Source organism: Plasmodium gallinaceum, assembly GCF_900005855.1.
Source record: "Plasmodium gallinaceum strain 8A genome assembly, contig: PGAL8A_v1_67, whole genome shotgun sequence".
NCBI lineage: Eukaryota > Apicomplexa > Aconoidasida > Haemosporida > Plasmodiidae > Plasmodium > Plasmodium gallinaceum.
Genome location: NW_021628227.1, coordinates 96,242 through 113,091, shown reverse-complemented (window position 1 = coordinate 113,091; position 16,850 = coordinate 96,242). Strand labels below are relative to the sequence as shown.

General features: G+C 19.9%; 2 protein-coding genes across 2 annotated transcripts, besides 5 other annotated features; both read right to left on the bottom strand.

The window, feature by feature from the left end:
• On the bottom strand, positions 1–1,206 carry PGAL8A_00178200 (fam-e protein; the record flags this gene model as incomplete). Its single annotated transcript, XM_028670106.1, has 2 exons — positions 1–14; positions 171–1,206. The coding sequence occupies 2 exons, from the start codon at positions 1,204–1,206 to the stop codon at positions 1–3; spliced, it is 1,050 nt and encodes a 349-aa protein (XP_028526891.1).
• Positions 1,207–5,053: 3,847 nt separating this feature from the next.
• Positions 5,054–5,670: a repeat region.
• A 659-nt stretch (positions 5,671–6,329) lies between these two features.
• Positions 6,330–7,004: a repeat region.
• A 55-nt stretch (positions 7,005–7,059) lies between these two features.
• Positions 7,060–7,631: a repeat region.
• Positions 7,632–8,934: 1,303 nt separating this feature from the next.
• PGAL8A_00178100 (hypothetical protein) lies at positions 8,935–9,702 on the bottom strand (the record flags this gene model as incomplete). The annotated part of the gene is made up of 1 exon (XM_028670105.1): positions 8,935–9,702. One exon carries the CDS (start codon positions 9,700–9,702, stop codon positions 8,935–8,937), a length of 768 nt encoding a protein of 255 aa, XP_028526890.1.
• Positions 9,703–13,351: 3,649 nt separating this feature from the next.
• Positions 13,352–13,770: a repeat region.
• A 59-nt stretch (positions 13,771–13,829) lies between these two features.
• Positions 13,830–16,850: part of a repeat region that runs on past the window's edge.

Below are 16,850 nucleotides of genomic sequence, written 5' to 3'. Positions count from 1 at the left end.
TTAATTTATTTTTCCTACAAAAAAAACAAAAAATATAAAATTTTGTTAATTTAATGCACACTGATTTTTATTTACCTTTTCATTTTTTATATATTAAAAAATTAAAAAATATAATGTATATATTCATAATATAAGCATTAATATACTAAAATGTTTTATAAATAACCTACTTCTCTTTTTTCTAAAAGTCCTATATAAAAGGCAAAAAAAAAAAATGAATATAACTAGAAAAGACATAAAAGACATTGCAAAGAGTGCAGCATTATCAAAACTATTTTTATGAGAAATATCCTTATGCTTTAATGACATCACGGGTAAATTTTTTGAATTTGGCTCTATGATATGTATTGACCTTAATTTATTTATTGGCCTTATGTTATTTATTGGTCTTATGTTATTTATTGGCCTTATGTTTTTTATAACACTGATTTCTTCATATTCGCATTCATAAAATTCATTAATAGCATGGCTTACGCATATATGTGGAGTGCATACAGGATTTAAATTTTCTTTTAAGCAACCACTGGGAAGATATATATGTTTTCTTTTTAAAACATAATACTCAACATAATCTAACTTAATTAAACTTCCGCTATAATTCGCGTCGGTACACTGCAATTGATCATTATTAATTTTTTTACATATGGTATTCCTTTTAGTACAATGTGAAATATATTTTGTTTTTATATGATGGCAATAATGTTCTTTAAATATAAACTTATCATATTTTGATTTAATAATTTTATGATTGGGGTTTCTTAAACTAATCATATTAATTTTTTTATTTTCTTCATTAATAAAGTCATAAGAGTCAAACGTAAGACTTCTTCCAAAATATTCTATATTAACGGCTTCGCATAATGTTAACTTTTGATTTATATTTCTAAGGAGGCATAAATATGTTTTATCTGGATATTGATTATGATTTGGATTATATTCATACAGAAGCAAAATACCATCTTTATCATTATTTGAAAGAATAATTATCCTAGAATGAAAATTTGCTGGAGTAAATTCGTATGTAAATAAATTTTTTGAAAGATCATTTAAATTATTATTTAAAGATTTCTTTATATGAACTACGGGTGGCTGAATTCTACAATATGATGTTTGAAATTTTTTTTGACTTATTTGACATATATTCATAGAACATTTGGTGATATCTCCTTCAGATTCTACACATCCGTCATTATATAAAAATGCCATTTTTAAAATTAAAATAAGGCATATATATTTTTATTACTTTTAAATAAGATTTTTGTGAATTTTTTCTTAATAACTTTTGTAGAATTATTTTTTTTTTTTTAATATTTCATTTTCTTATAAATTTTATTTTACTTCTTATAAAAAATATAGTTTCTAGTACAATATATAATATTTACAAAAATTCAAAACTCTCTTAATCTCTTATTTAAATATTAATATTTCTGTATATTTATTTTCTTTAAAAGATATGTTTTTATAAAATCTAACATTTATGGGATATACATTTTTAATACAAATTATTGTTCGAAATTTTTTTCTATATAACATAAAATAAACAAAAAATAAAAAATTTTTTCTTATCGTAATTTTAATATAAAATAATAGTAATATTTATTCAAAGGTTTTTCTAATAATAATTTATTTTTTTTAAAAAAAATAAAAAATAATTTAAAATATATATAATAAAATATATAACAGTTTCAATGTTAATAGATAATTAACAATAATATATTAATATTTTATAAAAACGAATGCTTAGATAAAATAAATGGAATAAAAATAAAAATTCACATGCAAATGTGTTTTTATAAACAAATAACAATATATAAAGAAAAATAAAAGAATAAAAAAAAAAAATGCGTATATATATATTTATTATGATAAATGAAATATATCAAAATTAAGTTTGAATTTACATAATAATAATAATAATGAAAATATATTTAATTCATTTTTATAATTATATAAAGAATTTATAAGTTAAATATTAGTATTAAATAAAAGAGAAAAAACGAAAACATAATAGGATATTGTTCACAAAAAATAATCCTTCCTAAAAAAAATTCACAAGAGAAATATAAAAACTGTAAAAAAAAAAAAAAATTGAATGAAAATATAAAATTTATTTATTTATAATGTAATTTATGTTGAGGTTATTGTGAAAAAGAGGTTAAATCCAAGTTATATATGATTGAATCAGAAGCTCTGACATTTGACTAATAAAGAATATTATTGAGCTATATGAATTTATAATACGATGAATAAAAATGCAAAAATGAGTTTTGTATGCATGTAAAATATTCTAAAATATATGTATGTTAAAATACCTATCTGGTTAATAAATGATATTAACCTTTTATGATTTAATAGTAAATAATGAGGAAATTAGTCATTCGCTATAATTGATATTTAAAAAAATAGATAAATGAAAAAAAAAAAAAATTTTCACATCCTATAATTTTTTTTTTCATTTATATTTTCTTTAAGTTTTTTTTTTTTTTTAGGTTGTTAAATAATACGTTTTATTGTATAGGGGTTAAATTTTTGTAATCTAGTCAATTTTAGAAGCCATCAAAAATTAAGTTCAAAACTTAAAAGAAAACAAAAAGTATTTAGTTTTTATTAATATTTAAATTTAATATATTTTTGAAAAGTTGTTTATAACTTTAATTTTATTTATTTTAAAGTATTATTTTGAGTATAATTAATAGATTTAATGACAATTTAAGCTTTTTATAAAAATAACCTTGTATTAATTAGTAAATGTCTCTAAAACAGTAAATATTGTATTATTTAAACTCTATGTCTAATATTTAATTTATTATAATATAAATATATTTTTATAACAATTAAAACTAGTAAGAAACACCATATATGTTCTTTATTATTATGTTCATTCAATGATATGTGGAAATCATTGAACGGATTAATAAATGACATATACTTTATACAACATATTACACTAATATTAATATACTGATATATTGAATGAACGAATGAAAAATATGTACAGTAGTCTCTACTTGTTTTACCTGTTGTAAATAAATATTTCTATTATAATAAAGTAAATTTTATACATATAATTTACATAAAAGAATATTTATTGTTTTATAGGCGTTTATATAATTAATATAAAGTTATTTTTATTTATACTAAAAGCTTAAATTAGCATTAAAGCTATTAATTATATTCAAAATAATATTTTAAAATAAATAAATTCAAAGTAATTAGAAACTTTATAAAAATACACTAAATTTAAGTGTTAATAAAAATTAAATCATTTTTGTTTTCTTTTAAACTTTAATTAAACTTTTGATGGTTCCAAAAATTAGTTTTTTTAATTAAATTTAATTTCTAAATGAATAAAAATTCCTAACAACTTAAAAAAAAATAATTTTTTCTCATTAAATTAAAATAAAATCATCATACTTAGCAAATTTTATATACAATATAAAGAACAAAAATTTTCATTTTTCTTTTTTTAGTTATTTACTTAATTAAATGGAACTCTTAAACAACAAATATGTTATTTTCCATACAATTTAATATCTCTCATTTCGTAAAATTTTAATTATATCTTTTATTGACCAATATTATACAAATGTTTTTGAGCAAATGTTTAACAAATCAAAGCCCCAATATTTGCATTTTCTTAGGTTATTAAATGATATCATTAAAATTTTTAAAATATTAGTGAAGTATAAATAAAATAAAAAGATATATATAAATGTTTAACATTTTAAAAAATATTTCACATAAGTAATTAAAAAAAAATAATAGCTAAATATTTTTTTTAATAGAAAAAAATTTTAGAATGAATTTTTTATTTTTTGAATAAAAAATTAGAATTTATTAAAAGGATTTTTAAATAACGTTTATAGAAGGTCTCTATAGTAATAAAATTATTTCATATACATTCGATGATCTATGATTAATGTTTAGATTCTTAAATAAGTTATATTTAATTAAATTATTTAAATGTTTTTTAAATTAACCGATGTAATAGGAATAAATATATTAAGCCTTATATTTTATTTAGAAGATAGGCCATAAAATATAAGCTATATATTTAATTTAATTATATAAAAATTATATATTATTGATAAAAAAATACTTTCACAACTATTGAATTTTGTAGAGCATAGTCTATGTACTATTGATTTGTTTGTTAATTATTTGGTTAATAAAATGTATTATTAACATTTTTGGAATAACATATAGTAGCTTTATGGAAGTATATAAAACAAGTAATAAATATTCTACAGCTTAAAAAAAAAAAAGATTTTTACATAAAATCAATAACAAAGATTTATATTTTCAATAAAAATAAAGTGATATTTATTAAAGTAAATAAATTCTCCTAAAATCAATAAATTATAAAAATTGTAAGTTACATAGTTTACTAGTTTGTATTATCAATGTAATTTTTACAACAATTAGTAGAAGTTATGTATTCTCTTTATTAATTTTTCTTTTCAGTATTCTAGTCAAATCTTTAAGGATCACATAAATAAATCATAATACTTCAATATTCCTTAAGCAAATAAATATTAGATTACCCTTTTTAGGATAATTGATAATAGATCTATAGAGAAAATAAAATCAGCCATACATATTCACAAGTTCAAAAATAAAATAAAGCTATTTTTAATTTTTTTTTTATGTTAAATTTTGTTTTTAAATTTTTTTTTATATTTTTTTTGTTTGTTGTAGATTAATAGAAAAATATATTGTTAGTAAAATATTTTTGTTTTTTAAAATATATTTTGATTTTATTATGTAAATTTGTTATCTCTAATGAATTAATTTTAAGTAAATTAAATTGAATTTCAATGATTTAAAAAGAAAACAAAAGTTTTTATTTTTACTTTTTTTATTAAATTATTGTATAGTATATTTTAAGATATTGTAAACAAATTGAATTCAAACTTTGTTTAAAATAAATAAACATTTGTGCTTAGATGTATCTCTATATTAAATGTAAGCTGTAAGAGAAACATTATATGCCCTTTAATAATTAGTATTTCCAATACATTAGTAAAATCATTGAAGGGACAATTAATAAATCATATATATAATCATACTTTCTTATAATGAATAGGAAAGTTATTTCCCTCTACAAAATTTCTTGGAACATTATTTTTATCTCCTCACTAAAATCATCTATTTTCTTTCAAGAAGGAATACATAAATGTTTTCATATCCTTTTAACAATCTATCATCATATAATGTGTAATTAAGAAGATTATTTTTATCATCTATTGACCTAGAAATCCAATAATCTAAATTATTTTAAACTTTTCTAATGTGTTCAAATACTGAGCAAAATTCGGATAGTCTAATTTCCATCTTTACAATTTCCTATTAGTAGCAGAATTAACTTTTATTATACCATTACAATTTGCTTTTATAAATACTTTAGATCCTTAAATGTAATAATCAAACGTTTCACAAAATATAATTATTAAAAATAGTTTTTTTTCTATTGTCCTCCATATCCATTGAGCATCATTTAATTTTTTTGAAGTATAATGAATAAATTTTGTGCAACCATTATCATTATTTTTTTCGGTTAATTCCACTCCATAACATTATAAGAGGCTTCATTAAAACAGTATTCGGTTTTTCGGAAAAAAGATATAATAAATTATTTAAACCATTTTCTTTTTATTTATTAAAAAATCTGATGATTTTTAGTAATGAAACTAATTTAGAAATACATGAATAAAAATTTTTAATATATTTTATATAATAATTAGTATCTCCTAATAGTGTAAAAATAGCATTATCGATATATCTTAAATGATATTTAAATAAATAAAATAAGTAAAAACATTTGCATTTGATCATGTTAAAATAAGAATAAAATGCGCACGATAAAAAAAAATAAATATATAAAATATGTACAAAAAAAAGAAAAAAAGATGATTACTATAAAGGCAAATACACTAAAAAAAATGTAGATATGTTTTGCTAAATTTGTTTTTTTATTATTATTCTCACTAAAAAAAAAATTAATTTTTTTTTTTTTTTGGTAATGATTTTTCTTATTGTTCTTTTATTAAAAAAAAATATATCTCAAGCAATAAATATTTTCTTTTGGAACGATAATGTAGAGTATTTTTTTTTATGAGAGATTAAAAGTGTAAGAAAAAATGTGACATACATGGAATATTGTGTAAATTAACAACAAAAATATTTAAATGATATAATTAATATTTTATATTAATTAATAAAATTGAATAATTCGCTTAATTTTTTAATTAAATAAAAATAAAATAAGTATAATTTTTTATATACATTCTCTATTAATTTATTCCATACTAAAACGGTCATTGAACAGGTGTTTTATTAACTGGATGTTCGTGACTTTGCTAGAGTGCTAAGCAAACAAATTAATAAAGAGCATGTAGAGTTGCCTCTACGGTTTTTATGTATTTATATATATTTTTAAATGCTATGAACTAATGATCCTTAATTATGTGATATACTTCGTTCAGCATTCTTTAATTTCAATAGGCATTTATTTACTTTAATAAAAATCTTTATTTTTATTAAAAATTTAAATCTATATTGAATATTGATTATTAATTAAATGTATATTACTTATTTCTTTGTTATGAGTTATGTTCAGCAATTAATATATATTGCTGTTGAATTAACAATCATAAGCAATTAGTGAAAATACAAATTAATTATATGAACATTAATTACATGAAAATTTTATTATTTTAAGTATAAAATTTTCTCTTACAAAATTAATTAAATCATCCTCTGTAAAAAAAAAAATCTTTCTTTTTTTTTTTTTTTTATCTCATTCTTATAGGTAACAAATCTTTTTCCTATTGATTTTTTTTTTATCCTGATGGTCTTTTTTTTTATAAAAACACAAACAAAAAAAAATTGATTATTTTTTTTTTTTTTTTTTTTTTTTTTACGTGAGCATGACCAACTACATATTCTTCATATAGCTAGTCCTTTTTATTTCCAAAAAGGTTAATGAAGCCTTTTATTAAACAATTATGAAGAATAATGAACGTTAGAAAAGATTAGTAATGGAATTCAGAAAAGATTAATCAAGAAACTACTTAAAGTTTTATTAACAAAACTAATTTAGGATCTACAGAAAATAGGGTTAAATTAGGAGAATTATCGGTATATAATTTATTAATATAGGGAAATAAAACGTAAAGAACATTATATAAATATAAAATTTCTATTATTATTTAAGAAAAATCTCAGAGATATAATTACAATCCTTTGATCTAGTATATGTTAGCTGAATTAAATAAGAAAATTGATGCGCTAATGAAAATTAATATTGTAAGTGGATTTGATAAAGAAAAATAAATTCCATCTATGGTATTGGTTCATAAAAAGAATAGAAAATGGGCAGTCACTATAGATTATTTGTATTTAAATAAATATGTACTCGATAATTTATATATTTTACCTCATATGAGACATATATTCCAGACATTTTATGTTGATAAGTGATTTTTGAAAATATATCTTAAAAATGGATTTATAATGTTTCTGGAACGTAGTACTAGATGAAAATAGTAAACAATATGGAGGATCTATAGTATTTAAACGAAGAAACATTGTACTTATTAACCATTATTTGTATTAAGAACTAGTTCTACTGATTTATTAATTGCTTACTGAATAATCCTGCTAGTATTAAACAAACAAATTAATAAAATGAATATAGAGAAAACTCCACTTATTTTCTTTTTTTAAATTGAAATATTATGTAAACTGTTCATTATTATTAATCAATATCAAATGTTAATTGCATCAGTTAAATACTATTGTTATTAATTTACACAAAATCCTATTTATAATATATTTTACATTACATTTTTAATATTTTATAAATAAAAAATAAAAAAATACCCAACATCTTCATTCTGAAAAAAATATTTTTTTTCTTGAGATATATTTTTTTTTTAAAAAAAAATTATTATCAAAAAAAAAAAAAATTTTTTTTTTTGTCTAATTGTAAATACACAAAAAAAAATGTAATAAAATATATCTATATTTTTTTAGTGTGTTTACTTTTAGAGTTAGTATTTTTTTTTTAATCCACCTACTTTTAGAGTTATTATTTTTCTTTTTAATCTACTTACTTTTAGTGAATGTATTTTTTTTTTTTTAAGGTATGCATATTTTGCATACTTATTTTTTTTTTAGTATAACCATTATGTACACATTTTCTCCGCATTTTAATATGAATAAGTAAAAATACCTTTACCCAATTTATTTATTTAAATATTATTTAAAATAGGTTCATAATACTATTTATAGATCATACACACATCTAAACATTTAATTTGTGCAACTACTTACTATTTCTTCCTAATACCTATATAAGCAAAAAGGTGCTACTATATATTGAACAACAGATTAAAAAAAAATTTCACTTATTTTTATGAAAACCCAAATTCTTAATGTAAAAGCCTTTTTTTACATAAAAAATTATCACTATTTATAAAGGTTAATAGTTTTTACATGTAATTTTTTTTTTTTTCATTAAATAAAAATTATACAAAGCCAAAATTCACGATACAAAAAAATTTTTTTTTTTAAAATTTAAAACATAATTAACAAATACAACGTAGTAAAAAAAAAAAAAAAATATGTTTTTTTTTTAATATACATACACAGTTATGTAATCATATTTTTATATAATTGTTAAAATATTCTAACAAATATGTTTGCGTATCTAACTCTATATTTTGTATTTATTTTGTTAGATATTATATTTAAAAATGTGAACAAAATTTTCTACATTTCAAATAATAAATCTCAAAAATAATTTAAATATTTTTCATTATAGAATATTTCAACGCAACAAAAAAGTAAAAAAAATATTGAATAGAAGACGTATTTATAATTACATATATTTTTCATGAAAAGAATAAAATAGATCAAAAGAATTATAATTCAATTTTTGAACTCTTCCAGATAACAATCTTGGGGCTCAGGAATATATTTATCTAAAATACCTTCTTCATAACCGATGTCATGAGCACGTCTACTTATCCTAAGAGCCATTCTATGAATATGATTTGGTGGAAGGTTAAGATTTCTCTTTTGTAATTCCTCTTTAATTTTCTTCACTATTTTCTCCTCATCATTTATTAGGGTTTCTAATACGTCGTACGGTTTACCAATCATATTATTTAATAAATCTTTTGTCAGATCATTTTCCATTTGAAAAATGCTCATCATATGAGTAAATTCGCTTTTTGTTTTCTCCACTGAAGCAACTAAATCATTACGCTCTTTTGTTCTTATTATTTCATCTCGTATTAATTTGTACGATAATTTGAATCCTTCCCAAGATAAACGTCTTTCAATTTGATCACCAATTATTATACTATTTTTAAATTTTGATTCAGGGTCATTATATTCATAATGTGAAAACCAATTAGCCGTATCTTTATATGCCATATAAAGGCATTCACATATGCTATTTACACGCTCCCTTATGTCTGTGGAGTTAGAACTTTTTGCTATGACTCTGCTTATTTTACTTGAATATGTTCCTTCAGCAAGGTTCCTTTTTGTTTTCTCCAACAATTTTTGATGTGTTTTTTGCAATGTTCCTTCTGTTATATTTGAAAATAAATTATCATTAAATAAAAGTGTTAATGATAAACTAAGAAAAAAAAACCAATTAAAAAAATAAGATATTTTAAAGTTTTTCATTTTGAATTAAGAAGTAAATGAATATTTTTAAAAAATAATTTTTTTTATAATTTTAAAAATAATGTAAATTAATAATATATATATATTTATATAAAACTAGAAAATATATTTTACTAAATATACGAAAAAATCATAAAAAAACTATTTCTCATTTAAAAACTAGAAGATATTTTTGTTTTAAATTACTAAAGACGATTTTATATAATTTTTAAAAAAAAATAATTTATAATTATTTTCAAATTTTGTTAGCTTTGTTTTTAATAACAAATTAGTTCATTAAAATAAAATATATCTGTTTCATGTTCATTTCTTGGATAAATTAACTTTGCTAATTAATAGTAGTATAATTTTATGTGAAATATTCTAACATAAGTTTAAAAAAAATAAATTTTTATTTTAAGATAAAGTAGTTTATTAAACAAAAAAAAACAAAATAAAAACTAAAAAAGACAAAAAAAAAAATAATAAAATGAAATGATATATTATTTAAAAATAATAGCATTGTAAGAAAATGTATGCAGATTTACGTATACAATAATTACCAATGTATTACGAAAGCGCATGTAAAATTAAAGACAATACAGTTATCTATAAGTAATTATTAACAAAAATAAATATTATATTTATTTGTCCTATTAATTTTCATATTTCCTCAAAAAAATAAAAGAATTAATATATAATTTTATTATTATAAATAATTATTTAAAAAATTTAGCAAGCTATGTGCTTTTTCCTATAGCAGTTTGTGCATATTATTGAGGAGAAAGCCTTTAAAAGAAATTAACTTGTAATTTTTCTATTACAGATATAAAATTATATTAAATTATGCGCTTTTTCACGTTTAAAATGGTGCATGATACTGAAAAGAAAATTTTTAAAAAAATTTGTATTTTTTTATATTATATATATTAAATAAAAATGAATTAAACCATATGCTTTTCCTTGACAATTTATGCAAAATTCTAAATTGATATTTTTTAAAAAAAGTTGGGTTATATGAATTTTCTTATAACTTGTGCATATTATTTACGTGAAAACTAAAAAAAAAATTTATAATCTCTTTATTTCAGATGTTAGTGAAAAATCAAGCTATGTTCTTCTTCTCATAATTTATGCAAAATATTGAAGTGAAAATTTTTAATAAAAATTATAAATTAATTTTTTTTAAGATTATTTCATTTTATTTTATCGTATTTATAATTTTTGTAATGTAATACCTCATATTTATTTTTTTTTTAATCATATATTCGTTAATTTAATAAAAAATAATTTTGTTCTGTAATTATTTCTTTCATAAGTATAATTGTAGGTAGATAATAAATTAAATTAAAATAAATTCAAATTTAATGAAACAAATTAAATAAAATATAATAAATTAAATTAAATTATAAAGAAAATAATATTATATTCAAATAAATAAGAGAATAAAGCCAATATGTAAAATTAAATAAGTATAAAATCATTATAAAAAATAATTGTAAAAAAAATTAAAAATATTCCAGTTAATAAATAACTATTTTTGTTTATAAAAAATGACACAATTTTAATTAAATAGAAAAAAAAAATAAATATTTCAAATATTATAATTTTTTTATCTTTGAAATATTAACAAAACATATAAGAAAATACACATACAATTCATTAACTTTTAAATGATTTTGCCATTATTAAACAGATTAATAAAAAACATGGGGAGGTAAATTTATTTAACATTTAAAATAATCTATTACATAAAATTATTAATATTTTTAAAATAATAATAAATATTGGTTTTATTATTTTTTTTTTTAATTTGATTTAAATAATATATATATTATAAATAGTATTTTTTATTTTTAAAATCTTACACATACAAAAAAAAAAAAATAAAATTTTCTATTTTAGCAAAATTTATTCCAAAAAAAAAAAAAAAAAAATTAAGAAATTGACATTTACATATTTATTTTTACATATTTTTTTTTTTTAGTTAGTATTGTACAAAAAAAAAAAAAAATATATATTTTATTTTTTGTTGAATTCACATAAAAAAAAAGTATATATATAGTTGGTTAATTAAAATTATTAACCTTTTTGAAAATAAAAAGTAATAGCTGTATGGAAAATAAATAGTTTTCAATGTGATTTGATAATTTCTTCTTCGGTTATTTTGCTAGAATCAAATATACAAATTAATGAAAATAATATAATCTCCAATTAATTTATTTTTGATTTAATTAAAATTTTAATTGAATATCTTTATTTTTATTAGTCAACATTAAATTCTACTTATTAATTAAGTTAATTTACACAGCACACCAACATGTAATTTTTTTAATATTATAATTTAATTTAAAATAAAAATTATATACACCATACTAATCCTAATATAATCCTAAAAAAAAAAAACAGAAGAAAAAACTTCTCTTTTTTAATAACAAAAAAAGAAAATAATAAAAAAAAATATTACAACATTCTTTTTTTATAAGTCAGCGTTATATCTCCCAAAAAAAATTATTATTTATTTATTTTTTTTATTCAGTGTACTCACTTTTAGTACATGTATATATATTTTTTTTTTAGTGTACACACTTTTTTAATAGCTATTTTGGTGAACATGTTTATTATTGCATATTGTTCCCGAAATTCATAAAACAAAAAATATAATGTTTTTATTCTATTTATTCATCTAAATATTATACAAAAGATATCTATATTATTAATTATAGACCAATACTAGACAATAAATAGTATTATTAATATATTTTAAATGATAATTAAGGTCGAATATTAAATAAATATATTTTTATATCCTCATGTTAAATATTCAAGAAAAAATGTGTACTTTAGGTATGTAAACAGAGTAAATTAAGGAAAAAAAAATAAATACATTAACAGTATGTAAGTTAAAAGAAAATATTATATTTTTTTTGTTTTTTATGAATAATAAATAATAGAAAAAAAGTTACACTATTCTTTTTGTGTGTATTTGAAGATTTTAAAAATGAAAATTATGATATATTATGTTGATAGAGCATTATGTAAACTAACTTCTAAATAACTAATATAGCTTATAATTAATATTATTTATAAAATAATTTAATGTAATAATTAATTTAATAATAAGTAAAATAAGTAGAAAATTTCTATAGGATATTTATTAGTGTGTTCATTATTAATAAAAAGATCGAACATTCATTTAATAAACTATTCCATGAAAATGACAAGATTCTAACGTTAGCTAGTAAAACCCTTATTATATTAGCATTATATTAAAATGAAAAAAATATTTAGAAAACTTAGATAAATTAGAAGAGATAGTATTCTTTAACAATTCTTATAAATTTGATCAAAAGAAAGATAAAGAAATTAATAAGATAAAAATACCATAAGAATTAGCAAAATTCAGTGAGACATTAAGTAAAAATTATTTTGGATGGTTTTTAGGTTTTGAATGTAAAATGAAATTTTTAAGGTTATTCAAAAAGAAAATATGTATGATATTGGAATCTCTAATGTCAGAAGTTTATTTAAAATGGATAGCTGATTTATCTTGGAATTGTAGAACCAAAACATTACGTAATTACATGTTATATTATCTAGCATTTTATTTTTTAATAAAAACAACTGGTTTTTGCAACTATATAAAATGAATATCTCAGAAAAAGAAACTAATTGTTTAATTAATTATCTCACCAATGACTTTTTTAGAGTATTGAACAAACAGATTAATAAAGAACTTGTGAAGTTACTTCTACTAATTTAATAAATCTAAGTACAGTTTGAATGCTATAAACCACTTAACTATATTATATATAATCTATTTCATTAAGCATTTATTATTTTAAGAGGCTTTTATTTTCTTTAAAAAGAATTCTATATTTTTATTAAAAATTTAAATCCTTATTAATTATTGATTTAAGTTACATATATTTTACTTACAACATTATGAATAATGTTTAGCCATTTAAATCCATTATTCTCAAATTAAAAAACATAAATAATTAACAGAATACAAAATAAATTATAAAAATACTACAAAACATGAAAAATTTATTCCTGTTAATATAATATTTTCTTATATAAGTTTAAACAAAAATATACTACAAAAAATCTTTTGTTAGCAACTCTTCTTTTTCTTCCTCCATTCGTTAGTAAAAGGGTTTATTAACCTTTTTGGAAAATAAAATAACTAGTAATATGAAGAATACGTAGTTGGTAATGCACACAAAAAAAAAAAAAAAAAAAAAAAAAGTTATCAATTTTTTAGTTTGTATTTTTATTAAAAAAAGTAACCAAGACGATCAGGTGAAAAAAAATTGATAATAAAAAAAAATCAATTGGAAAAGGATTTTTTATCAACAAGAATGAGATAAAAAAAAAAAAAAAAAAAAGAATTTTTTTTGAAACGAAGTATGATTTTAATGAATTTTGTAAGAGAAAATTTAATACATACGACAATAAAATTTTCACGTAATTAATATTTATATAATTAATTTGTATTGTCACTAATTGTATATGTTTGTTAATTCAACAGCATTATATATTAATTGCTGAACATAACTCATAACAAAGAAACAAGTAATATACATTTAATTAATGATCGGTATTCAATAAGGATATAATTTTTTAATAAAAATAAAGATTTTTATTGAAGTAAATAAATGCCTATTCATATTAATGAATGCTGAACAAAGTAGATCACATAATTAAAAATCACTCTTTCAAAGCATTTAAAAATATATACAATTACATCAAAACCATAGAGGCAACTCTACATGCTCTTTATTAATTTGTTTGTTCAGTACTCTAGCAAAGTTACCGAACACCCAGTTAATAAAACAATTGGCGACAACAGCAGGAAAATCGAAACCAGCATAAACAGAACCCTCATTAGATTAGCAATTATTAATCATGCAGGAAGAAATAGATAAGCTTTGATTGAAAATACTGGAGGACATAGTTTCTTTTCATAAGTCTTATGTATTCAAGGTGAAGAAGGACAATGAATCAACAGAAGTCAAAATTCCAAAACTAGCAAAAGGATCATTAAAGTAGTATTTCGAATGGTTCAAGTATTTTGAAAAGAAAATAGACATGCATGATACTTGAGCCTATGCTACCAACTACATATGGAAATGAGATTGTAGAAATAGCTACAAACGAGGACATAACTAACATATTGCAATTACAGATAATCTTGGAAAGGTCATTGTTCGTTGATAAAGAAGAGAGGTACGAATTAATGTTAAACATATTAAGTGAAGGCGAAAAATCCACAGTAATATAGGCTACTGATTCTTTTATTAATGATTGTAGAATATACGCTAAAAATTGTTTATGTATGAAGGAACCCAATAATTTAGCTAGTATAGATTTGTGGAGAATACTAAGAAGACGCACTCCAATGGACATTAGGAATAGAATGACAGGAAGTAAATCAATGAATGAAACTTTTATGACATAAATGAAAAGTATGAGAGAATTGGAATCAATGATAAAAAGGAAAGATAAATCAACTAAAGCAGAAATATATAGACTTGATAATGAGAATGATAAGGAGGGAAAAATAAATAAAGCTAAGATAACAAATAAATGTTAATGTTGTGGAGAAAAAAGTCATATTAAAAAGGATTGTGCATATTGTAAGAAAATATGTAATAATTATAATATGATATGACACTTGGCATCAGCATGTAGGAATAAGATGATTCGACATAAAGAAGATGAAATTAAAGGTATAATAACAGATAAAAGATATGATTTAAATTTTAAAATGATCAAAAACGAAAGGAATCCACAGAAAATCTGTCAAATACAAAGATACCTTAATAAACAATTGGAACACCTTGAAAGAAAAAAAGAAAAAGCAAAGGAAAGGTATAAAGAAAATAAATCTAAAGGAAGTGATGAAGAGAAGGATAGAAAGAGGAATAGAATAAATAAGGTATTAAGGAGAAAGAAATTGACATCGAAAAGGAATCCGATGAAGGTGTAACAGATTCAGCAGAAAGTGAATTAACTGTTAATAGGACAATAGAAATTGGAAGCGAAAAAGGACGATGTACGAATGCGGAACAAATAGTAGAAATTAACGGACATAACGTTAATGTATTACTAGATACAGAAGTAGATTTATGTACTGTATCAACGCCTTCAGTCAAAGAACTAGGTATAGAGCCAGACACAATAATACAACCAATCAAGGATTGTGGAATATATAGCGGAGACATTGCAGTGGAATCTAAAAAGGTGAAAATATTTATGAAATCTACCAATATAGAAGTAATAACCAGATTTTCCATAATAAAAACAAATATCCCCCTTATTTTACTTATTGGTTTAGTAATGGACGAATTAGGACATGTCATTATAAAAAAAAGGATATATATATATCATGGAAGTTAAACCCGAAGTAAGGGAGGATGAATTAGAGAATTCGAATAAAGAAATTATTCAGAATTTTGTTCAAGAATTTGACTTAAAAAATTAGAAAAATAAGGAAGAGTTGGAAAAAGATATTAAGAAATAATACAAGACTCTGGAAAAATAAAATCATGGAACCCAATAACAAATACAAAGTTTCTATTCAGGTACAAGGGAAACCTGCGCGTTATAACCCTAAACTATTGAGTGAAGAAATGTTATCAGAATTACATCGAAAAATAGATGAAATGATAAAATTAAAAGTAATAAGTAAAGTCATTAATACAGATTGGACCTCACCAATAGTGATGGTTTGGAAGAAGAAAGGCCAATGGAGATTCGCGTTAGAGTATCGATATTTAAATAAATTTATAATTGATGATTTATATGTCATCCCACATATGAAACACATATTTCAAACGTTTCATGGAACAAAATGGTTTTAGAAAATAGACCTTAAAAATGAATTTTGGTATATCGCATTGGATGAAAGTAGTAAACCATATACTGGATTTATAGTTCCTAAGAGGGGAACATTTATATTTAACGCATTGTCATTTGGACTAAAAACAAGTCCTACACAATTTTAAAGAATAATGGAAGATATTTTTACGCGATTAATTCAAGAGAATTATGTAGTTGTGTACATTCATGACATCATCATTCTTACAAAAACATTATTTGAACACTTAAAAGTATTAAAAAGAGTATTTGGATTACTCTGTAATAATAATTTAGGTATAAAT